Below are 23,815 nucleotides of genomic sequence, written 5' to 3'. Positions count from 1 at the left end.
CCCTGTAAAGGCCTTGTGCTGTCGGTGGCCAGGTGAAGATGGAAGTGATTTTCAGGAGCCAGGTTTGCCCACTGCAGTTCTTGTATCCTACCAGTGGTGTAGCGTTGGTTGCCGGGGCCTGGGGCAAACACATGTGTGTGCACCAGATGAGGGATGCCAGCCCAGCCCTCGCTGCTGATGCTGCTGAAGCAAAGCAGGGTCACACTGAGCCCCCTGCCTGCGGGGAGCCCAGCCAGCCAATGCAGTCCTTGGCAAGTACAGTGGTACCTTGGGTTAAGAACTTAATTCGTTCTGGAGGTCCGTTCTTAACCTGAAACTGTTCTTAACCTGAGGTACCACTTTAGCTAATGGGGCCTCCCACTGCCGCCACCGCACGATTTCTGTTCTCAGAGATACTATTTCTGGGTTAGTGGAGTGTATAACCTGAAGCGTCTGTAACCTGAAGCGTCTGTAACCTGAGGTACCACTGTAGAGAGGAGCACTGAACCAGGCCACACTGGGGTCACCTACATGGGGTCACCTAGTTGGTGCCCATTCAAAAATTTTGAACCCAGGTCCATGGCCCCTCTTCACTTCTCATGCTATGCCTCTGTAACCTACTGTAGACAATTGTTTAAAATGCAGGTGAGAAGGAGGAAGGCAGAAACTCACAGGCCTCATCCACACTTATCTTTGGCCCTACACGTCAAATCTCTGAGTCTGAGCGCTCTTTTTTTTCTTTTTCACCCTGTAGATTTCCCTGTGAAAAACCACGCTTCAAAGGCAAAGCACAACAATCAGCAATTTGGATTTCCCACAGATTGCTGTTTGTTCTGATTCAGCAATAAAGAGCAAGTTTTCATGGGGAAAGTTCCAGGGAAGAAGAAGAAGAAGAAGAAGAAGAAGAAGAAGAAGAAGAAGAAGAAGAAGAAGAAGAAGAAGAAGAAGAAGAAGAAGAAAGCTTGGATACGTAGCTCTGAAGCACAAACTGTGCCTGGAGAGAGCAGAGGAAAGGTTAGTGTGGATAAGCCAACAGCGTAAAACTGCATCAAAGTCCACGTGCAAATTATACGTGAAAAGAATAATGAATTGTGAAATACAGTTTCCACAAATACAATCGGATGATTTGGAAATGCAAAATCTGAGCAGAAATCTGCACTTCCAAAACCAATACACAAGCCAAAACAGCCATCTTTCAACATATGCACTTCTCTGAATTTTACAACGCAGTTCTCCAAATGTGTACATCGGTGTAAATAATGTACAAAATGCAGTATGTTGTGGAAAATTGCAAACATATGCACATTAGAACATTGTGCATATTAGAAGCAATGTTTAGAAAAATAAGTATGATTTTCATGGGGGCTTTAACGTTCTTCCTCTGCTGCCAGACTGTGGAAATGAAGCAAACTGAGTTTAAGAATGGAAAAAGGAGAAACAGACAGAAACCAAAACAGACAAAAATCTGTCCATCAATAGCAAAGGCACCCTTCTGCATCTGATGTCAGCCTGCATTTGTGGATTTCATCATCAGCTTATTTACGCCCAAGAACAAAGAGTGTGCTGGGACTGGGAAGCCAAACTTACTGAGATCAGCCTGCTCTTAACTTCTGCAAAGTTAATCTGCTGAAAGTGATTGGCAATCACCACAGATGGGAATGGGAATAAAATAGCACCAGGCTGAATTTAATTCTCTTCATAATAATAATTTAAAAACCCTGGCAAGGATGCATGCATTATTCATGGCAAGTAAGTGGTTCACTTCGGCAATATGAGCCAGGAAGAGACTAAGCTTGCAGTCTTCTTTGCCTGCTTCAGGAACTGTAGCTGCAAAAGATGGTGACCTCAGGCTTCCAGACAGGAGTTCTCATCTATGAAAATGAAAGAGCAAAGGAGTTTTCACCCCATGATTCGTCCTTTATAAAAGATTTGGGCTTTGGAGGAATTTGGGCAAATCCCATTACAAGCCATCCAGGCTTAAATATCTGCTTGCAGTCATCATCCTCTGTATTCTTTATTGAAAACAAATCAAATTTCCACTGAAAGCGTTTGAGACTTTCATCTCTTGCCCATCTATGGAGGGGGGGTGGAGAGACTCTTCATCCAATAGAGTTTATTGCTCAGACTTCCCAGCTGATGGAGATGTTCAGTTGTCATATCTAGCTGCTTGGAAAATTGTGAGGGGGGAAATAAGCTGGTGGCGAGGCATCGCAATAGGTATAGAAACAACGTAGATGGCATCTGTCAGAGCTGCTTCCAGATCCGAGCTCACAGAGGATCACGCTAGCCAGCGTTCACTGTATAAAAGTCTTTATTGATTTACAGTTTCCATTTCCAAGCTGCAGTGTGCAACTCTACGTCTTATAAGCTAGACCGGCGAAGCTCCGTCTGAGTCCCCGCCTCCTGTACACCAACTTAATACCCTCGCCTTACTCCACCTTTTCCGCCTGACCGTTCTTCTCTGGGTCCCTCTGCCCCCCGTGGTCTCTTCCTTCCGGGACTCTTCTGACGCTGACCCCCCGGACCCTTCTGTCTCCTTGCGGCGGGCTTTAGGACCTGGCTCCCTTTCCGGGCTGCTTACTGTGCCGCCTTCCTGTGCATCTGAACTTGGCGCGCGCGCCCAACCTCCCACTTTCCGCTTGACCGTTTCTTCGCTCCCCGATGGAGGTGTGGCTACTCCTGACTCATGCCCTTCCCCCTGTGGCGAGCCGCCGGATCCCGATGCCTGGCGCCCTTCCTCCCCACTGCGCTCTGTTGGGGACGTTGGCCCCGATTTCCAACTGCTGCTCTCTGAACCCCCTTTTGTCCCTTCTTTCTGGGGTGTCCCCCTAAGCTCCCCCCTTGCTCTGGTCACTGGCGCTCCTTTCTGTGAATCTTCCGATTCACTGGAGAGACTCGGAGATCTCGGGTCGTCGTCATCGCTCATTTTTCCTTCGGACTCCTCCCCCTCGCTCTCTGTTTCCTCCCTTCCCCTCGCCTCTGCTCCTGAACCCCTGACAGCATCTAAATCAAGACAAAGGGTAACAGTATCATACTGGCATTCAAGAAACTTATTCTTAGATCCAATAACAGTGTGAAAGTAAAGTCCAGGAGGCCAAACACCCCATATCCTAGCATGTGACATGTTGCAATGTGTCTTTCAGACACATGTAATTAACTTCAGTAAATGATGGCCCCCAATTGTATTTCAAATGCACCTTTGGGGGCTTATCCCCTGTTTGGATTTACTGCAGCTTGCATGTGTTTGGAGCTGCACTGGAGCCAATGGTCTCTTGTATTGGGGACGCCCTTCTCCTCCTCCTCCCCACAGTCCCTGTTGCTCACTCATCTTCATCCTTGGGGCTGAATGCGCACAATGGACTAGAGCGCGAGAGAGCATTGCTTGCATTCTTGGACAGGCAGCAGCAGCACGAAGGAGGGACAGCAGGACCAGGAAACTCTTAAGTCGAGGTGGAGAAGCCAGGCAAGCCAGATTGGCCCTTGCGCTCATTCTCTGCTGGCCACACCCACCTGTCACTGCCCTGACATCAGGTGTGGGTTTAGTAAAGCCCCTCCAGGGCTTGCATTCAGCACTGCTTAAATTTGGCACAGAAGGCGAGCCCCGCTGGAACCGGTCCACTCGAGAGCTCTCACCTGGAGCTCCTGGGTGGAGGTGAGCTCTGCTGAAAGCAGCCAAGCGCTCCTTTTGGTGTTGTGCCAAAGGTAAGTCCTGCCGCCAAGGAACCATCAGGAGAGCAGGGCTTAAAGGATTCTTCAATTTTTTCCTTTGCAAAAGGGCTTGCCTTTACGTGCTGTTTAAATTCAGCCCCAACTTAAAGCCCCACTCCTTTGGTTTGCAGTCCTGGGTCCACAAATAATAATATCTTGGAGGTCCCGGGCCTCAAGGAGGTTAAACTTGCCTCAGACAGGGCCAAGGCCTTTTTGGCTTTGGCCCCAGCCTGGTGGAAAACACTATCGCAGGAGACCAGGGCCCTGCAGGACTTGACATCCTTCTGCAGGGACTGCAAGACGGAGCTGTTTCGCCTGGCCTTTGGTCCAGGCCCAGTTTGACCCCCCCTCTATGGGACCCTGTAAGTTACCTCTTTAGCCCTTTTATCGGCTCACGTGGGACCAACAAGGATAGCTGGCCCTGGTGAATACTTGCGGTCTCTAACCCCATGGTTGTAATTCACGGGCAGTCATTTCATTTTATCCTGATTCTAATTTTTAAGCCATATTTTAATCAATTGTTTGATTGTGTTTCAATGTATTTGATATTTGATGTTAGCCGCCCTGAGCCCAGTCTTGGCCGGGCAGGGCGGGGTATAAATAAAAATGTACTTACTTACATGACATCAGATGACTGAGAGGCCTGCCCACCTGTCCAAGGTGACCCAGAGAAGCGGCCCCTTCTGGGTTCAGCCTGCTTGACAAAAGTGGTTGCCTACACCCCCGCCCCCCCCCCGCTATAGGGACAACAGGGGCACCTTGGCAGGGATGGTTGAGCCTCAGCAAGTACCCAATGATGCTAATCCCTGGTGCCACTAGGTCCAATTCATCAGTTACAAGAATCCTGAGGAGAAATGCCTCTGCTGAGACCTTGGAGAGGTCTTGGGGGGGGGGGCAAAGCTCCATCTTTGCCTGAAGTGAGAGTGAAGAAACTCTCCCGTCTGAAAACAAATTCACCAAAATTATTCAGCAACATAATTCACCAAAATCTCTTATCTGGCCCATATCCCACAGTCTTCCCAATTTGTATGATTTATTAACATATAATAATTAAGCTCTCGCAGCTGTGTCTTAAGAATGAGCTATATCTTATTTTAGGGAGCTTCAGCAGCTCCTGGAGACATGAGATTGATGGAGCAGGTCAGGAACGCCAAAGAACAAATGGGAAGAAGGGGAAGCATTAAGCAGAACTGCAGCAAGGAAGTTTAAATCAACAGAAGAACACCCGACCCTTGTCCGGAAAGAACCTGGCTCCAGGGAGATATCACTTTTCTGAAAACAGGTCTGGCACCATCTGGTGGAAGGTAAAAGAAGAAACCCATGAAATAACTCACCAGTGAGCAGGCGTATATTGCAATAAGGATTTGCTCCGTGGCTCTCTTCTTCTCTGTGATGCGCTGCTTGCTCTTTCTATTTTGAGAACATTCCTGTATCTACATTAGAACAAGATCAAGCTTTCCCACCTTCTCCTGGTCTCAACAGAATTAAAAGAGCAAAGAAGCTCAGATTGGCATTCAAAGGAACTAGAAGCAGAACTGAAGGCCAATGGTTGGGGTGATGTTGGGATAGGCATGTTTGTCTGAAGGATCACAGACTCCCCACCATGATATAGAGGAAGGTGAATATGAATACATAAGAGATATGAAAAAGCAGCAGCTACTCAGGTGCAGCACTGGGCAGATCGGCAAAAAACTGCATTTCTGGGTCAGACTAAAGATAAATCTAGCCCATCACTCTATTTCTCAAAATCCACTGTAGTTAGAATTTGCCTAAAACTGAAAATCAGTGGAAAGGGTTTTTTTAGCTTACATTTATAGCTCATTACATCCTGAAGGATTCAGAAAGGTGTGACAAGCAAGACCTCTTCCAAGCAGGGAAGAATCATTTTGAACCAAACTCACTGAAATTTCACCATCTTTCCCCAATTTAATTATAATCTCCAAAGACCAACTCAAACAGGCGGGTCTTAAATGTAAAGGTAAAAGGACCCCTGACCATTAGGTCCAGTCGTGGATGACTCTAGGGTTGCGGCGCTCATCTCTCTTTATTGGCCAAGGGAGCCGGCGTACAGCCAGCATGGCTAAGCCACTTCTGGCGAACCAGAGCAGTGCACAGAAACACCATTTACCTTCCTGCCAGAGTGGTACCTATTTATCTACTTGCACTTTGATGTGCTTTCGAACTGCTAGGTTGGCAGGAGCAGGGACCGAGCAATGGGAGCTCACTCCGTCGCGGGGATTCGAACCGCCGACCTTCTGATCGGCAAGTCCTAGACTCTATGGTTTAACCCACAGCGCCACCCGCGTCCCAATTACACTACTTCTTAACTTCTTGCACTACTTGTAAAACATACTCTTGGATTTGGGCGAATCTGCCATGGGAGGAAGTTCCATAGCTGTGTCTGAACCTTCCATTATGGTGCTGTCATTTGGAGAGCATCTTCTGAGAGTCTCAGAGATTATAATAGGAAACAAGTCATGAGGTTGTCTCTTGTGCATGTTGGAACTATGGCAAGTCATTTAGAGTTTTTAGGAACCAGTGAGAGAACCCAGGAATTGTGAACAGAGAGACAGACAAACTCCAGCCAAAGCCCCCAAACCCCTAAGAGCAGTTTGTCCATGCAACAGGGTCTCCACACATATAGTTCAGATGCAGATCACAGATCTCTCCATCCTGCATATTTTTGTTGGGAGACATGCATTTACCTCTGCCCTCTCATAAGCTATATTAGTGTCCCAAAACATCATTTTATGATGCAATTAGGAGTGGATGAATCTCTCAGTTTCAATTTCTCATTTTTCCAAGCTTAAGTTCAATTATCAGACAACGCTGTTTTAAGCCATTAGGCTTTGTTTTGACTTTGGATTTTTCTCTTTCCCATTTAGGAATCTTTTCAGGATTCTAGAAGAAGTTTTAAAATTAGGTCTTCTCATGGCTCAAGTAATCAATTTAATGATTTTAAACAACAACACCCTGCCAGTCTATCTCATATTGCCACAAAACAGGGAAACGGGAAGGTCAGCTATGATATTGTGGTTGCTTACAACTTATCCTCCAAGCTCTGAAACAGTTTTCCTTGGTCTTTCAGGTCCTAATCTAGATGGAGGGAATGCTACTAACTGACAGTATGGACTTGATTGACATTTGGAGGACAAAGAACCCCCTAGGTAAAGAAGGAACATTCTTTTCTGAAGCCCACCTGTCATGGACAAGAATCGACCAAATATGGACAACTAGAGGGCTGGCACCCAAGACTAGAAAAGTGGAAATCTGCCCAAAAACTTGCTCCGACCATAATGCTATGAAAGTGGAATTGAGACTTACTCCAATCGGTTCCTTCAGATGGAAAATGAATGACACCCTATTAAGAGATCAGGAGATTGTGAAGAAGGCCCCAAAAACTTTAAAAGACTATTTTGAAATAAATTTGAACACTACGGTGGAAAAGAGAACAATCTGGGACGCAAGTAAAGCAGTCATGAGAGGGTTTCTGATTCAACAGAACACGATTAAGAAAAGACTCTGGAATGAAAAAAAGGATAAGATCCTAGAGAAGATAAGAGATGGAGAGAAAAAATTGAGATCAAAACCAAAATCGAAAGAGATTCTGAGAGAAATTAAATTCCATCAAGCACAATACGCGAAACTGATAAACCAAGAAGTTGAATGGAAAATTAAACAAATGAAACAAAGATCATTTGAATCAGCGAACAAGTGTGGAAAACTGCTAGCATGGCAGTTGAAAAAGAGACAAAAATTGAACACTGTTACTAATCTAGAGATCGAAGGGAGAAACATTCAGAAACCAGAAGAAATTAGAAAGTGTTTCCAGAGATATTTCAAAAAACTTTACACGCAGGGGCCACAGGAAGAGACTGAGATAGACCAATTTTTAAAAATTAATGGATTATCAAAATTAGCCCAGGGAAAGAGAACAATCCTGAACTGTAAAATAACACAACAGGAAATTGAGGGTGCCATTCAGAATATGCAACTAGGCAAATCTCCAGGCCCAGATGGACTTACCTCCAAGTACTATAAGACATTAAAAGACTACTTGATACAACCATTAATGGAGGTTTGCAACCAGATTATGGAGGGGAAGAAGGCACCGGAAACGTGGAAAGAAGCTTTCATCACATTGATACCCAAATTGGAAACTGAAAAGACTCAACTTAAGAACTACTGTCCCATCTCACTCCTAAATGTGGATTACAAAATTTTTGCAGATATTTTGGCAAGTAGATTTAAAAAAGTGCTAAATGAAGTAATTCATAAGGACCAGGCAGGCTTTCTCCCAGGTAGACATTTGTTTGATAACACCAGGAACATTATTGACATTTTGGAACTTTTGCAAACTAATATTAATACGAAAGCAGTGTTAATCTTTATTGATGCGGAGAAGGCCTTTGACAACATTTCTTGGAAGTTTATGAAGAAAAATTTGGAAGGGATGGGAGTGGGACAGGGGTTTGAAAATGGAATAGAAGCAATTTATTCAGAGCAAAAAGCTAAACTGATAGTGAACAATGTGGTGACAGAAGAGTTTAAAATTGAAAAAGGAACACGACAGGGGTGCCCCCTATCCCCTCTTTTATTTATTTCAGTCCTGGAGGTGTTTTTGAACATGATTAGGGAGGACCGGTTGGTACAAGGAATACAGGTCGGAGTGAAACAATACAAACTGAAAGCTTTTGCAGATGACTTGGTTTTAACATTACAGGAGCCAGAATCTAGTACAAAAAGAGTTCTAGAACTGATTCATGAGTTTGGTCGGGTGGCGGGATTTAAGCTGAATAAGCAAAAAACTAAGGTTCTGGGGAAAAACTTGACACCTTTAGAAACAGATGGGTTTCAGAAAGAGACAGAGTTAAATGTGGCTAAAAAAGTGAAATACCTAGGGGTTAATTTGTCCGCTAAAAATTTGAATTTATTTAAAGATAATTATGAAAAATGTTGGTCAGAAGTTAAAAAGGACTTAGAAATTTGGTCAAGATTGAAACTTTCCTTGTTGGGTCGAATTGCAGCTATAAAAATGAATGTATTGCCAAAGATGTTGTTTTTGTTTCAAACCCTACAGATCGTGGACAGAGTGGAATGTTTTGGAAAGTGGCAGAAATATATCTCTAAGTTTGTCTGGCAGGGCAAAAAGCCCAGGATAAAATTTAAAATACTAACTGACGCAAAAGAAAGAGGGGGATTTGCCCTGCCGGACTTAAGGTTATATTATGAAGCTGCAGCTTTCTGCTGGATGAAGGATTGGTTACTTTTAGAGAACACTGATGTCCTAGACCTGGAAGGGTTTAATAATTCTTTAGGATGGCGTGCATATTTGTGGTACGACAAGGTAAAGACTCACAAAATGTTCAAAAACCATATTGTCAGATAAGCAATATTTATTGTCTGGACAAAATACAAAGACTTACTAGAAAACAAGACCCCGAGATGGTTATCACCAATAGAGGCTAAGGCCCGAAAAAAACCCAATATGGAAGCCGGCTGGCCGAAATATTGGGAAATAATAGAAAAAATTGGAGATAATTGGAGGCGGCAGAGCTTGGAGAAATTAAAGAATAAGGTGCGAGATTGGTTACATTACGCTCAAATTCAAGAGGTTTTTCAAATTGGACAAAAAAGTAGGGTTCCAGGTGGAAAAATCGAAACTAGAGACAGAATTGCTTGAACCAAAGACTAAGGTACTTTCGAGAATGTATAACTTGCTGCTTAAATGGAACACCCAAGATGAGACAGTCAAATCAGCCATGATAAAATGGGCCCAGGATATTGGGTATAACATTATGTTTGAGGACTGGGAAAGGTTATGGACCACCGGAATGAAATTTACGGCATGTAATGCCTTGAAAGAAAATATTATGAAAATGATATACAGGTGGTACATGACCCCAGTCAAGCTTGCAAAGATATATCACCTGTCTGATAATAAATGTTGGAAATGCAAGGAGGCTGAAGGGACATTCTTTCACCTCTGGTGGACTTGTCCAAAAGTGAAGGCCTTCTGGGAAATGATCTACAATGAGTTTAAAAAGGTATTTAAGTATACCTTTCCCAAGAAACCAGAGGCCTTCCTCCTGGGCATTGTCAGCCAGAAAGTGTTAAAGAAGGATAGAACTTTTTTTATGTATGCAACTACAGCAGCAAGAATACTCATCGCAAAACATTGGAAGACACAAGATCTACCCACACTGGAAGAGTGGCAGACGCTATATGGAACTGGCTGAAATGACTGGCAGAATCCGAGATTTGGGAGAAGAAACAATGGAAGAGGACTGGAAAAAATTTAAGGACTATTTACAAAAGCATTATAAGCTGTATGAATGTTAAGAAATTGCACGATTTGGAAATTTTAGCTTCAGCAATTAGATTTGGTGAAACAGGAAATTAAGTTTTAAGTAAGAAAAGGTTGAAACTTAAAGTAATATTATGTTTAATTTAAGGTATAAGTAATTGATAAAAAGTATTTTAAAGTTAAAAACATAATATCTGAAAGGTACAAAATAAGATATGAAACAAGGTAATAATTTGCTGATATTTTTATTGTAAAGAATGCAGGGTGAGGAAGATGTGGGGAAGTCCAGTTGGTTGTATGAAAAAGCTTTGGAAAGTTGGCGTTTTTTCTTCTTTTTTCTTTTTTCTTGTTTTTGTTTTTGTTTTTGTATTTCTTGTACTTTGTGTATATTTCTGAGTTTGTATCTGAAAAATGTAATAAAAGAAACCAGAGGCCTTCCTCCTGGGCATTGTAGGCCAGAGAGTGTCAAAAAAAGATAGAACCTTCTTTTTATATGCAACTACAGCAGCAAGAATCCTTATAGCCAAATATTGGAAGGCACAGGAGTTACCCACGCTGGAAGAATGGCATTCGCAGCTGATCGACTACATGGAACTAGCCGAAATGACCGGCAGAATCCGAGATCTGGGAGAAGAGGCAGTGGAAGAGGATTGGAAAAAATTTAAAGACTATTTACAAAAACACTACAAGTTATATGAATGTTGAGAATTTGCTAAGTTTTTGGGAAAAACATGCTTCAGTATTGAGATTTGTAAATGAGGGAAATTAAGTCATGATTTTGAAAAGTATAAATCATAGATTATATAACTAAATGAAAGTACAAAAACACATAAAATAAGGTATCAATTTGCTGTTTATTTTTATTGTAAAGAAAGCAGTGGATGGAAGATGTGGGGAAGTCCAGTTGATTATGAAAATTGATTTGGAAAAGTGAATTTTCTTTTATAATTTCTTCTTTTTTCTGTAAAATCGCTTTTGTTGTGATATTGACGATGTATTCTGACCTTGGAAAAAAAGCAATAAAAAATTATTTTAAAAAAATGAAAAATGTAATAAAAAATATTTTAAAAAAAATAGATGGAGGGGATGCTGCTGCCAGCGACCAGCAAAGATGCCCCACACAATGTCCTGTTCCTATATGGCTTTTGGAAACTAGAGGAATCCCCCTGTGAAATTTCATAATAGGTATTGTATAGGGCACCCACCCTTTGCAGATACTACAATCATGGCAAAAAATATATATGCTTAACTTTTGCTTTCAGATAAGCATTATTTTGCTGGAAAACCTTCCATAGACTTTAATGGGGTGGAAAACCCTTAATAATATTTTAGTTGGTGATCAGAGCTTCCCCAAACCAAAGGCAGCTTGTGCTTCACAACATACCTGAACAAAGCACATTTACTACTACTATTTTCATCAAAATTGAAAGAAGTATATGATATACTTTCTTTGGGGAAAGGGGTCAAAGTGCCAGTTTCCAGTGCTTTTTACCTAGCTGTATCTTGGGCCATTTTTACCAGAGCAGTTTGAAATCTGGCACTTTCACAGACCACCTGCCAAGTTCCAAGTAATTTGTTCAAAAGGTGCCATTTATTATGTTGGCGTCTTTCTGCCTTGGGAGGCAATGAAAGAGTAAAAGGGTAAAGTCAAACCATTGGAGAGTTACAGCGCCTGCTGTGGCTGTAGAGACCGATACAGGAGAGACATGTTTTATTAAGGCTTACAATGATGGAGCCCTGCTGTTGCTATGGGTCTTAACTATATGAGAACTTCTGTTAGGCTGTGTATGTGATAAAGGCGTCTTCTTCTATTTGTCCCCATGTCAGTTTCAGTTTACTGGTTAGTTTTCCCTAATAAGGCTGTTTCCCATACTATTTGATACCATTGGTCCATGCTTACTCCTGACAGGTCTCTCCAGTGTCTGGCTATGATGCTTCTGGCTGCTGGAAGTAGGTGGGTTATGAGCTTTTTATAGTTCAAATGGGCATTATTATCTTGGAAGATGTTCAGTAGGGCCAGTTCTGGGGTAACGTCTAGTATTTGCTCAACAAGACAACAACAAGAACCCGCCAACAGCATTTGAATCAATCTGGCTAACCTGCTCCCCACCCACCCACCCACACCCCACTCACACATGAAAACAAAGTTCACCACAGCCAATCAAAAACAACCAACCACACCCTAGGCCAACCCCAACCTCTCTCACCACCAAAGGAACACAAGCAAAGAGTAAAGAGAACCCACACAAGTAACGCTGACACAAAACCCCACACATACAATAAGTAGAATTGAAGCATTGCCACCCGACCCCAGTCCCACTCACCATTCCCCTCTCTAGCTCTTTCCCTCTTTTCTTCCTAATGTAACACTAATGTCTCACAGCAGATGAAACTGATCTGTAGAAAATGCAACTGGGGAAAAGAGACATTGCACATACTTTTGTAAACCAAGAAATCTTTAATAAAAATATATTAAAAACAAACAAGCTATGTGAGAACTTCTGTGTTCCTATATTATAGTTTGAGGGTTTTTTAAAAGTAAAAACTTTGCCAAATCTCTCTTTCTCTGAGCCTCCTCCTCTGAGCGGCCTCCTCCCCCAAAACACCCGCTTTTATATTTGCAACCATATTCTGAAGATCGCTTCCCTTTGATGTTTGACAGCCTGCCTTGTGCAACCCTTAGTCAGCATTTTTAAGCATGCCACCTCCAGGGGGAAATGTCCCTTTCACAAAACATCTCTTCAGTCTCAGCATGAAATGGTCCTAATCCCATAGCAACAGCAAAAGCCATTTACCAGCTGCAATGTTTAATTTTTTCTTTTTTTAAGAAAAGAACTTTCATCTCCAGTGAAGTAATGCTGGAAAAAATAAGATCTATTTACTGGGGAAGGAATCATGCCATGAGAAAAAATAAAACAAATTCATTACCTTTACCATGATGTGCTGTTAGACGCCACCCCAATCCTACCAGACTGTGCGCCTTCATTTACTAAACACCACTGCTTGGCTTCTAAGCTCTGCCTCCTGCATCTCAGAGTCTCAGCCTCCAGAGAAGAGTAACCCTAGAAACTACTATATTGCCAGCTATGTAATGAGAATAAAACCCAAGCATTACTATCTCTTTGCTAAGGTTGCCATATGTCCTCTTTTTCCAGGACACGTCCTCTTTTTCATGGGTAGAGTCATCATAGCAACCCATAGTTAAAAGTATAAGTTGGCAAATGTTATCTCTTTTTTGCTCTTCGAAATATAGCATCCCTACCCTTTCTCGTTTACGCAGCTTCACCACGCAGTCATGTTGTTGTTGTTTAGTCGTTTAGTCGTGTCCGACTCTTTGTGACCCCCTGGACCAGAGCACGCCAGGCACTTCTGTCTTCCACCTCCCGCAGTTTAGTCAGTCTCATGCTGGTAGCTTCGAGAACACTGTCCAACCATCTCGTCCTCTGTCATCCCCTTCTCCTTGTACCCTCCATCTTTCCCAACATCAGGGTCTTTTTCAGGGAGTCTTCTCTTCTCATGAGGTGGCCAAAGTATTGGAGCCTCAGCTTCAGGATCTGTCCTTCCAGTGAGCACTCAGGGCTGATTTCCTTAAGAATGGATAGGTTTGATCTTCTTGCAGTCCATGGGACTCTCAAGAGTCTCCTCCAGCACCATAATTCAAAAGCATCAATTCTTTGGCGATCAGCCTTCTTTATGGTCCAGCTCTCACTTCCATACATCACTACTGGGAAAACCATAGCTTTTACTATACGGACCTTTGTTGGCAAGGTGATGTCTCTACTTTTTAAGATGCTGTCTAGGTTTGTCATTGCTTTTCTCCCAAGAAGCAGGCGTCCTTTACTTTCGTGACTGCTGTCACCATCTGCAGTGATCATGTAGCCCAAGAAAGTAAAATCTCTCACTGCCTCCATTTCTTCCCCTTCTATTTGCCAGGAGGTGATGGGACCAGTGGCCATGATCTTCGTTTTTTTGATGTTGAGCTTCAGACCATATTTTGCGCTCTCCTCTTTCACCCTCAATAAAAGGTTCTTTAATTCCTCCTCACTTTCTGCCATCAAGGTTATGTCATCTGCATATCTGAGGTTGTTGATATTTCTTCCGGCAATCTTAATTCTGGCTTGGGATTCATCCAGCCCAGCCTTTGGCATGATGAATTCTGCATATAAGTTAAATAAGCAGGGAGACAATATACAGCCTTGCCGTACTCCTTTCCCAATTTTGAACCAATCAGTTTTTCCATATCCAGTTCTAACTGTAGCTTCTTGTCCCACATAGAGATTTCTCAGGAGACAGATGAGGTGATCAGGCACTCCCATTTCTTTAAGAACTTGCCATAGTTTGCTAGTATGTGGTATGCATAGCCAATGAAGCATACCCTCCATCATTTCTCCACTGAAAATGAGGACGTCCTAAGGAAAAGTGGGACATTCCAGGATCAAATCAGAAACTGGGATGGCTTCTGTAAATCTGGGACTGTCCCTGGAAAACAGGGAAATTTGGAGGGTCTGCTCATATAAGCTAGTTTCCACTAGTCTTCTACAGGGAAGGGCATTCCACGAAAGACTGGCATTTTTGGCTAAGCAAGGAATCACCAAGAGCAGTCTTCTTCCTATTGCATGTACTATTCCAGAAACCAGTGTTGCTCATTCCCCATGATCAGATCGCTCCAGTCTTTTTCCCCCCCTGGAATGAGTCTTACAAAGTATTCTTCTTGCCTGCCTCTAAAGCAGGAGTGATTAACATGCAGTCTGAGAGTAAAAAATGCCCCACATCAGTTTTTTTCTGCGCTCACCCTTTGTCGTCGTCGTTCCCCACCCCCCACCCCAAATCTACAATACTATGTTATGTATTATATTTTTTCTTAGCCGCCTGAAGATTACATTCCATGCAGCTGTGGTCCACAAAGGTTTATGCCATAACAAGCTGGTGCTAAGAGATTCTTTGTTGTTTTGCAGCAACAACATGGAAATCGTTCGGAAATATTGTGTCTTTTTAAAAAGTACCACTAGAGGGCAGTCGTATACAGAAAGCAATCAGAAGGAGTACTTTGAAGCAGCCTGTCAGTTACAGTATTCATGAAATGTGCACACGTCTGATCATCATGGAATCATAGAATCATAGAATCATAGAATCATAGAGTTGGAAGAGACCACAAGGGCCATTGAGTCCAACCCCCTGCCAAGCAGGAAACACCATCAGAGCACTCCTGACATATGGTTGTCAAGCCTCTGCTTAAAGACCTCCAAAGTAGGAGACGCCACCACACACCTTGGCAGCAAATTCCACTGTCGAACAGCTCTTACTGTCAAGAAGTTCTTCCGAATGTTTAGGTGGAATCTTCTTTCTTGTAGTTTGGATCCATTGCTCCGTGTCCGCTTCTCTGGAGCAGCAGAAAACAACCTTTCTCCCTCCTCTATGTGGCATCCTTTTATATATTTGAACACGGCTATCATATCACCCCTTAACCTCCTCTTCTCCAGGCTAAACATGCCCAGCTCCCTTAGCCGTTCCTCATAAGGCATCGTTTCCAGGCCTTTGACCATTTTGGTTGCCCTCCTCTGGACACGTTCCAGTTTGTCCGTGTCCTTCTTGAACTGTGGTGCCCAGAACTGGACACAGTACTCCAGGTGAGGTCTGACCAGAGCAGAATACAGTGGCACTATTACTTCCCTTGATCTAGATGCTATACTCCTATTGATGCAGCTCAGAATTGCATTGGCTTTTTTAGTAACATGCGTGTTGCTGGCATGCTTTATTACAGATTATTTCATTGCAGGAATCTCTTAACGTTTCAAGCCGTTGCTTAAGTCTACAGGTAGCTCATCTTTTTAGTCTTAAGACTATTGTAACCTCTGGAAAGTTAATTTTAAAAAAAATCTGAATCCATTGACAAATGGAAAGCCAGAAAACATAGGGGGGGCGGGGGCAGGGGCGGGGGGGCGGGGAGTGATTGGTGCAGATCCTGCACAATGGAACTGAACATGCCCCAAGTCCCTGCCATTTGATCTAGAACTTCCTGGGAAGTATCCGCTCCCTCCTACGCAGAATGGTCTGTGAGCCATTTCCTCCACTGCCGCTTAGTGTGAGGTGTCCCTGGTCCATGTGAGTTTGACAGTGGGCAGCCATGGCTGCTGTGCCCAGCAAGTCTGGAGACCTGGGAGTGGAAGGTGAGCTGGGAAGCAGACATCAGTTCTGCCTTGTTCTCCAGCCAGCTGTAGCTTGTGCTAGTACATTAGAGGGATGGGCTTCCAGGAGTGTCCCCGTGGTTAGTATACACTAGCAATAAGCCATTTTGGTGTAGACAGCAGTTGCCCCCTGCCCTCCTGCTATCAACAAAGGTCTGGTGGACATGGATATCCCCTCCCTCCACCGCCACCACTACGTCAACGGGAATCATAGAATCATAAAATTGTAGAGTTGGAAGAGAGACCCTGAGGGTCATCTAGTCCAACCCCCTGCGATGCAGAAATCTCAGCTCAAGCATCCATGACCGGTGGCCATCCAACCTCTTCTTAAGAACCTCCAAGGTTCTTAAGAAGATCCACTGTCTAACAGCTCTTACTGTCATCATCCTGATGTTTAGTCGAAATCTCTTTTCTCATAACTTGGTTCAGATTCTACCTTCCAGAGCAAGAGTAAACAAGCTTACCCCCATCTTCTATATGGCAGCCCTTTAGATATTTGAAGATGGCTCATCATGTCTCCTCTCAATCTCCTCTTTTCCAGGCTCCTTCAACCGTTCCACGTAAGGCTTGGTTTCCAGACCCTTGATCATCTTGGTTGCCTTCCTCTGCACACGTTCTGGACTCTAGACTTCTGTTGATGCAGCCCTGAAGAGCTTTAGCATTTTTTATTGCTGAATCCCACAGTTGACTCATGTTAAGCTCTGGTCTACTAAGACACCTATATCCTTTTTTTTGCATGTACTGCTGGCAACCCAGGTGTACTCCATATTATATTTGTGCAGCTGGTTATTTATTGTTATGGTTTTCTTAGAATGTGTGTGTTGTTGCTGTTGCATATTAAATTTATATGCTGCCCTCCAGTGGCGTAGCGTGGGTTGTCAGCACCCGGGGCAAGGCAAGTAATTTGCGCCCCCTAACCCGTGGATTTGCACCCCCTAACCCGTGGATTTGCGCCCCCTAACCCTAACCCCCAGATGTTGCGCCCGGTGCGGCCGGCCCCCCTTGCACCCCCCACGCTACGCCACTGCTGCCCTCCATCCGAAGATTACAGGGCAATTCACAACACAGCACAGAAATACAAAATGTGTTTAGTGGTTCTTGCTTTTATCTGTAAGCCACCTTGAGTCTCTGTCAGGGAAAAAGGTGGGCTGCCTTGACCCCACATCAAACATGAACTAATTCATACATTTAAACACTTCTGTGTAGAAAACAGCACTCAACATACATGCTGATGATTATATATGTGAAACATGTGCACTTTGTGCGGGCTACACACCGTGGCACTTATGGAATTGCTTTCTTACTGTGATCTACTTTAAATCTTGCCCTTCATTGCAGTTTTACTTCCTGTTTCCTGTTTAATTCTCAGTTTAGCAAATGTAACTTCCAGTTACTGCTGGGCTCCCGTGAGCTACTCACGGCAACGTACATTTGCCACACTTTACACGTAGGAATTATGCCAGGTTGTACCAATCCACAGAGTCAGCCGTAATGCAAGGAAGACGGGGCAGTTATGAGTTTCTGGATGCAGATGTATTCAGTTTGTAGAGCACAAGGGAAATCGCAGATGCTGACATCAAAGACTGAGCCATATTTTATGCTACAGAGTCACATTCCTCCCTGCCAGACACTCGCTGTACATCAAGACACTCACTTGATTCCCAGTGCTGCTCCTTGCGGTGGAAATTACTTCCATAGCCCTGATTAGAACCTCCTGCATCTTGGAACTTCTTGGAAAGAGAGAGAGTGAGGAGCAGCCCTCCACAAGGCACAGCTGCCTGCCACATGAGCCCGTGAAAGACAACAACTACTAAGGGTATCGTGATGGTTTGCAGCCTCTGATACATTCACCTCCAGCTGCACATGTCCCTCTGTTGTTTGGGCTTATTTTATTACCCTCTTACTCAAGAAAAGCATCTATAAACTACAAGGGAAATGCTGGAAAGGAGCCACGATTTCCCTTTTTTGTGTAGTTTAAAATTCTTACTTTCAATATGCTTGTGCATTTATATATTTCAACTGTGAAGTTCTCCACTTGCATTACTTCAGAAATTATTACCAACAGCCTTGGTATCTGAAGAAGTGTGCATGCACACGAAAGCTCATACCAAGAACTAACTTAGTTGGTCTTTAAGGTGCTACTGGAAGGATTTTTTTTTATTTTGTCTATGGCAGACCAACACGGCTACCTATCTGTAACTGGAGCATTGTAAGGTAGACTACTGTATTATCATTTTCACTTACTGCCCCGTCTCAGGGTTTGGATCAGATTTTTTCAGGATTTTTAGCTTCCTCCTCTAGTCTCGAATTTGGAGAAAATATCAGGTTGACAGGGCAGAAATCACAAAATAAGACATTAAAATCAAGAAAACGTAAAAATCATTCAAACACATTGACATTTTGAACAATGAAGAAGCAAGCTGAACCTCCTGTAGGACATTTCATAGCCTAGGCACCACCACCGATAAGGCCCTGCTATTAGTCACTTCCCCACAAGTTTCACACAATGGCAGGACTGCCAGCAGAGCTCCCTCTGCAGATCTTTATTGACAGGATGGCACATATTCCTTTGAGTTTTGGGGCCCAAGTCATTTAGAGCTCTATATGTCAGTATCCAAATCTTGAATTGGGACCAATAGTGAACAGGCAGCCAGTACAGTTCATGCAGGAATCAGGCAATTCCAGTGAGATACATAATATTCCAGTCTCTAAGTTACCAGAACATGAATTGGTGTGGCAAAGTTATCCGGATCCAGGAAGCAGCCAAACCAGTTGGATCTTGGCAGAGGCACTCCTGGCTACTGAAGCCAGCTAGCAACATTACGTGACTTTAATGGCATTTAATGACTTCATGGCCAAGAAGGGATTTGACACCAGCTGGTTTTATACTGAAATTACAGTCAAACCAATACCCTGCTGTGGCCCAAACAGCTTGCAAATCACCAAGCACAATGTTATGTACTGAAGTTCTCACCCTGGCCAGCAGGGGGATACTGTAAATAGTTTTCACTCAGGTCCACATATGCAAATAAGGGATTGAAAGTGACGTTCAGTGATTGGATAGTTACAGAAAATGGTTACTGTTGCATTCTAGTGGAGCTCTATATAAGCAGGCTGGCTGAACCCTTCAGTTCAGTTCTGTTCTGGCCTGTGAATAAACAAGAGCTGTTTGAAGAATCGCTGTGTCGTCTGATATGTTCACCCACAACTTAACACACAAGGCAGGCCCCCCCCCTTCAAAATCTCGGCATTGTGGTCTTTCAGGTACTTGAGAACCCACAGACCCCCACATACACTAGTTTTCAGGGGGTGGGGCAAAAATATTTGAGTGGTGGGATGACAAGATTTTCAGCAATGTTTTAAGGCCCATTCTTGGATGAATTTGAGGTTAGATTACAGAAAGGAAAAGCCCACTATTCTATGTGCTTAAGTTAGCCAAGCATTCATGAGCAAAGTTCTAATGTCCCTCAAGCCAGGAGCGAAACTAGGTTTCATTTGCCCAGGTTGAAGACCCAGTTAGGCACCCCAACACACACACACACACACACACACACACACACACACACACACACACACTTGCATAAATGCACAGGCTGGGAGCCTCAGTGGTGCCCCCTAGAGACTTAACCCAGGGCAGTAAGAGCTGTTAACATCTGGGCCCAGCTATGTGTCAAGGCTCAGTCTTGATTTGGTGTTTGGGGCTGGTTTGAATAAAGGCGAGGTGGAGGGTGGGGGATTCCTTTGTTCCTTTCTTGTGGGTAGATCACTAGAAGGTAGAGCTTAGGATCACTGCGAATCCTAACTCAACAGGAATGGAGGACCACGCCAAAGACTGATGGACCCAGACTGTTTCCTGATGTTTCCAAGAGATTTATTACATCTATTACACTGAATTACTGACATGTGTTCTACATGAAGCTACCTTTGGGGAACATCTATGTTACGTTTGGGGAACATAGAGGAGGGAGAAAGGTTGTTTTCTGCTGCTCCAGAGAAGCGGACACGGAGCAATGGATCCAAACTACAAGAAAGAAGATTCCACCTAAACATTAGGAAGAACTTCCTGACAGTAAGAGCTGTTCAACAGTGGAATTTGCTGCCAAGGAGTGTGGTGGAGTCTCCTTTGGAGGTCTTTAAGCAGAGGCTTGACAACCATATGTCAGGAGTGCTCTGATGGTGTTTCCTGCTTGGCAGGGGGTTGGACTCAATGGCCCTTGTGGTCTATTCCAACTCTATGATTCTATGATTCTATGATTCTATGATCTAGGATAGTGCCATATGAAGTTGTGTCGCCTTAGACAGGAACCAACTGTTTGAAGCATCAGACTTGGTCAGTACACCATCTGCATTGGCTTCTGGTTCATTTCCAGACTCAGTTCAAAGTCCTGCTCACTCCCTTGAAAGCCCTCCTGATATGCGAGTCTGCCCATTCTCTGAGGTTATCTAGAGAGGCTTTGCTGCATATTGTGTTGGTATCTGAGGCTCAAAATGGCAGTTGCTTGGAACAGGGCTTCTCAGTTCTTGAGCTGAGGCTTTGAGAATATCCTGCCCTGGAAGATCCATTTGGCATTCTGTTTAAGACCAAATCCTTGGACAGCTCCACACCATACATTGGAACACACATGATTTTCCTCAAAGAATTCTGGGAACTGTAGCTTCTTGAGGATGCTGGGAAACAATTCTCAGAGAACTACGGTTCCTAGGGTACTTTAGGGAGTGTCATCTGAGTTTCAGCCTATTTCATTGAGCTGCCTTGAGCGTGTCAAGCTGAGGCAGAAAGGTGAAATACAAACTCTCATCACTAACTAACTAAAAGACAACATGTCTTTTGAGCATGTGTTGCACTCACTTCTCGTAATGTTGTAGAAAAGGGAGCAGCAACTGGAACTAGCCAGTAAGGAAGGCAGCGAATGATGGCAGGCTCTACATGGCTACTTGGGAGTAAGCCCTGCTCAACCCACAGGGGGCTGGGTTTGCCTGTGTAGGGTTGCTTACTATGAGTGAGTGTACTGAGCTCAGGAGCATTTTCATCTGGGGCAAGGAAACAGAAAAGAGGCAAGAGGGAAAACACTGGCGGAAGCATCCCTGGAAGAGAAAGAGGAGGAACCGGGCTACTGAGGAAGCACAGACTTCCAGTAGAAAGTGGGAACAGCAAGTAGGAACAGGCTGTGGCTGCAAGGGGGAGGCGATCTGCCATCCTTCCTGAGACAAGCTCTACCTTCAGCTTAGCCAGGTCATAAAATAGGGCCATAAATAGTCGACAGTGGCTCTCAAACACCATTTTACAACCAGCTGGGAGTACAGACTTGAACTTTCTTCCTTTATAAGGCCCCAGCAAAAAGTACAGAAGGAGGGACTGAAATTGGCTCAGTGCAGCAGCTCTGGAAGAGGAGCGCTTGACCCTTTCCCTCATGGCAACATCACCCGTCCAATCTTGCAGCGCAGCGGGTGGGTCTTTCCATTCAGCTGCGCCTGTTTGGTGCGCCACCTTCCTGATGCACTTGCGCTCACTGCTAAAACACAATCCTGATGTGAGCCTATGCACAATGACATTGCTGGTCATTAAAGCACACGTGTGCTTTTGTGCACAGATAAAAACACAGCAATAACAAAAGCAAAGTTGGTTGTATCAGTCAGGTGGGACACAGGTGGCGCTGTGGTCTAAACCACTGAGCCTCTTGGCTTTGCCGATCAGAAGGTCAGCAGTTCAAATCCCCACGACGGGGCAAAAGCACGTCAAGTGCAAGTAGATAAATAGGTATCTACTGCTGCGGCAGGAAGGTAAACAGCATTTCCGTGCACTCTGGTTTCCATCACGGTGTCCTGCAGTGGCGTAGCGTGGGGAGTGCAGGGGGGCCCGGCCGCACTGGGCGCAACATCTGGGGGTTAGGGTTAGGGGGCGCAAATCCACGGGTTAGGGGGCACAAATCCACAGGTTAGGGGGCGCAAATTACTTGCCTTGCCCCAGGTGCTGACAACCCATGCTACACCACTGGTGTCCTGTTGTGCCAGAAGTGGTTTAGTTATGCTGGCCACATGACCCAGAAAGCTGTCTGTGGAGAAATCCAGCTCCCTCTGCCTGAAAGCAAAATGAGTCAAGTTTGACTGCACTTAACCGTCCCGGGGTCCTTACCTGTATCAATCATCTTTTTGTATAGCGGCCAGTGGATGGTCTCAAAGCAGGACTCCCCAGCAGTCAGTCTCCTGCAAGCCTCTCTGCTTCAAGCGCACCATCTAAGCTGCAGCGCTGGCTGACCTGAACACCCAGTCAGCAGACCTCAAGGACTAGTCCTTGTCTACCGGACCCCATAATTGCCTGGCTGCAATACTGACTAATTTCTGGTCCTGCCTGGTTTTGACTATCCACATGCCTGTGGAACTTAGAATCATAGAATCATAGAATCATAGAGTTGGAAGAGACCACAAGGGCCATCGAGTCCAACCCCCTGCCAAGCAGGAAACACCATCAGACCTTCTGGACCTTCTTTGCTGTTCTGGAAATGGACCTCTTTCTAGGCTTGACAATATACCTGCCCACTTGGTACTTGTTTTTCTGGAGCCTGACCCTGGCCACAGCTCAGCATGTACAATGTGCAGGAGCAGGTGGATGCACATTGGTAAAACCAACATAGACTTGCAATATGGCTATACTGATGAACAATCACCCTGAGGGTTAGGAGGCGGCTGCCATTCAGGCAGGGAACATGTTGCTGGGAGAATAATTATTATTATTATCTTATTTTATTTTATTACATAGAGTTAACCCTTGTCCCCAGCTTTGTATCTACCATTTTCTAGAATTAAATCACCCACCACCACACAGCTGCATTAAACAAAACAAAGCAAAAGCCCCAAAGAAGAAGACGTTGGCCGGTCTCCAACCTCAGGTCTCGTCTGGCCCTGAGCCAGCCTTTATGGATGATCCGCTCGTTTGGTTTTCATTCACAGCCTGGAGGTTTGTAAGGCTTGTTTCGAAACCCATCACCAATTCAGCTTTGGCCAGAAACAACAGGAGTTTCCCTTCTTTTATGTTTTTCTTTTCACAGGAGGAGACAATTTGAAAGATTGCATTTCCCAAATATTATGTCACATCATTATCCAGAACATACGGTGCACCAGCGGAATCTTACAAAGGTCTACTCAGAAGTAGGTCTTCTGGAAGTCCTTGAGCTCCACAGGGCTTGCTCCTAGGTAAGTGGGTCTACGATTACAGTCTGTGCTGTAATACTTCAAGCAGGCAGTGAAGCAAGCCGCTTGCAGTGTGCAGGGACCTCTTCCCTGCATTTAAAAGTAAAGTTGACAGTTGCTTTAAATTAGAGTGCCTGGCTCAGGTTCAAGGAAGCGAGTGCCTGTTTATTTAGCTGAAGAAGACAGTTGCAAAACTTGGGAATCAAGCTCCAAATGAATCCAGAGAAATCTATTATTTGACAGAAAGACACCTCTCCTTGTTTTTGGAAGGACTTCTACTCATTTGGGACAGCTATATTTGCGTGAATTTTAACCAGTATGTTGCAGCTCCAAAGGAAACATACGGTTTTGCTGGGAAAGCTGAGATCGGTGGCTCCAAAGCAAGGTAAGAAGAAAGTGGCTTTGTTGCAAAACTTTTTCAAACAACAATTAATGAAGGGAACAAAAG

At 44.2% G+C, this 23,815-nt stretch overlaps 1 protein-coding gene and 1 long non-coding RNA gene across 4 annotated transcripts in view; one reads left to right on the top strand and one right to left on the bottom strand.

The window, feature by feature from the left end:
* Nucleotides 1-944: 944 nt before the first annotated feature.
* On the bottom strand, nucleotides 945-13,160 carry LOC310686745. The gene is made up of 3 exons (XR_014516084.1): nucleotides 12,923-13,160; nucleotides 1,742-1,850; nucleotides 945-973 (listed from the first exon to the last, which is right to left on the bottom strand). It is a non-coding gene; the product is annotated as an uncharacterized lncRNA (long non-coding RNA).
* A 9,982-nt stretch (nucleotides 13,161-23,142) lies between these two features.
* The window catches only part of C1QTNF7 (C1q and TNF related 7), a 42,188-nt gene continuing 41,515 nt past the window's right edge, over nucleotides 23,143-23,815 (top strand). The window contains exon 1 of one of the 3 annotated variants that reach the window (XM_083460794.1): nucleotides 23,143-23,370. Coding sequence is in view for 1 of the 3 variants with exons in the window: in XM_083460792.1 (XP_083316918.1) it covers nucleotides 23,686-23,752 (67 nt within the window). In the remaining 2 variants the exon portion in view is untranslated. The other 2 variants (XM_083460793.1, XM_083460792.1) reach the window with 2 other exon arrangements.

Source organism: Podarcis liolepis, assembly GCF_965112155.1.
Source record: "Podarcis liolepis genome assembly, chromosome: 9".
Lineage (NCBI taxonomy): Eukaryota > Metazoa > Chordata > Lepidosauria > Squamata > Lacertidae > Podarcis > Podarcis liolepis.
This window is presented reverse-complemented; position numbering and strand designations above follow the sequence as displayed.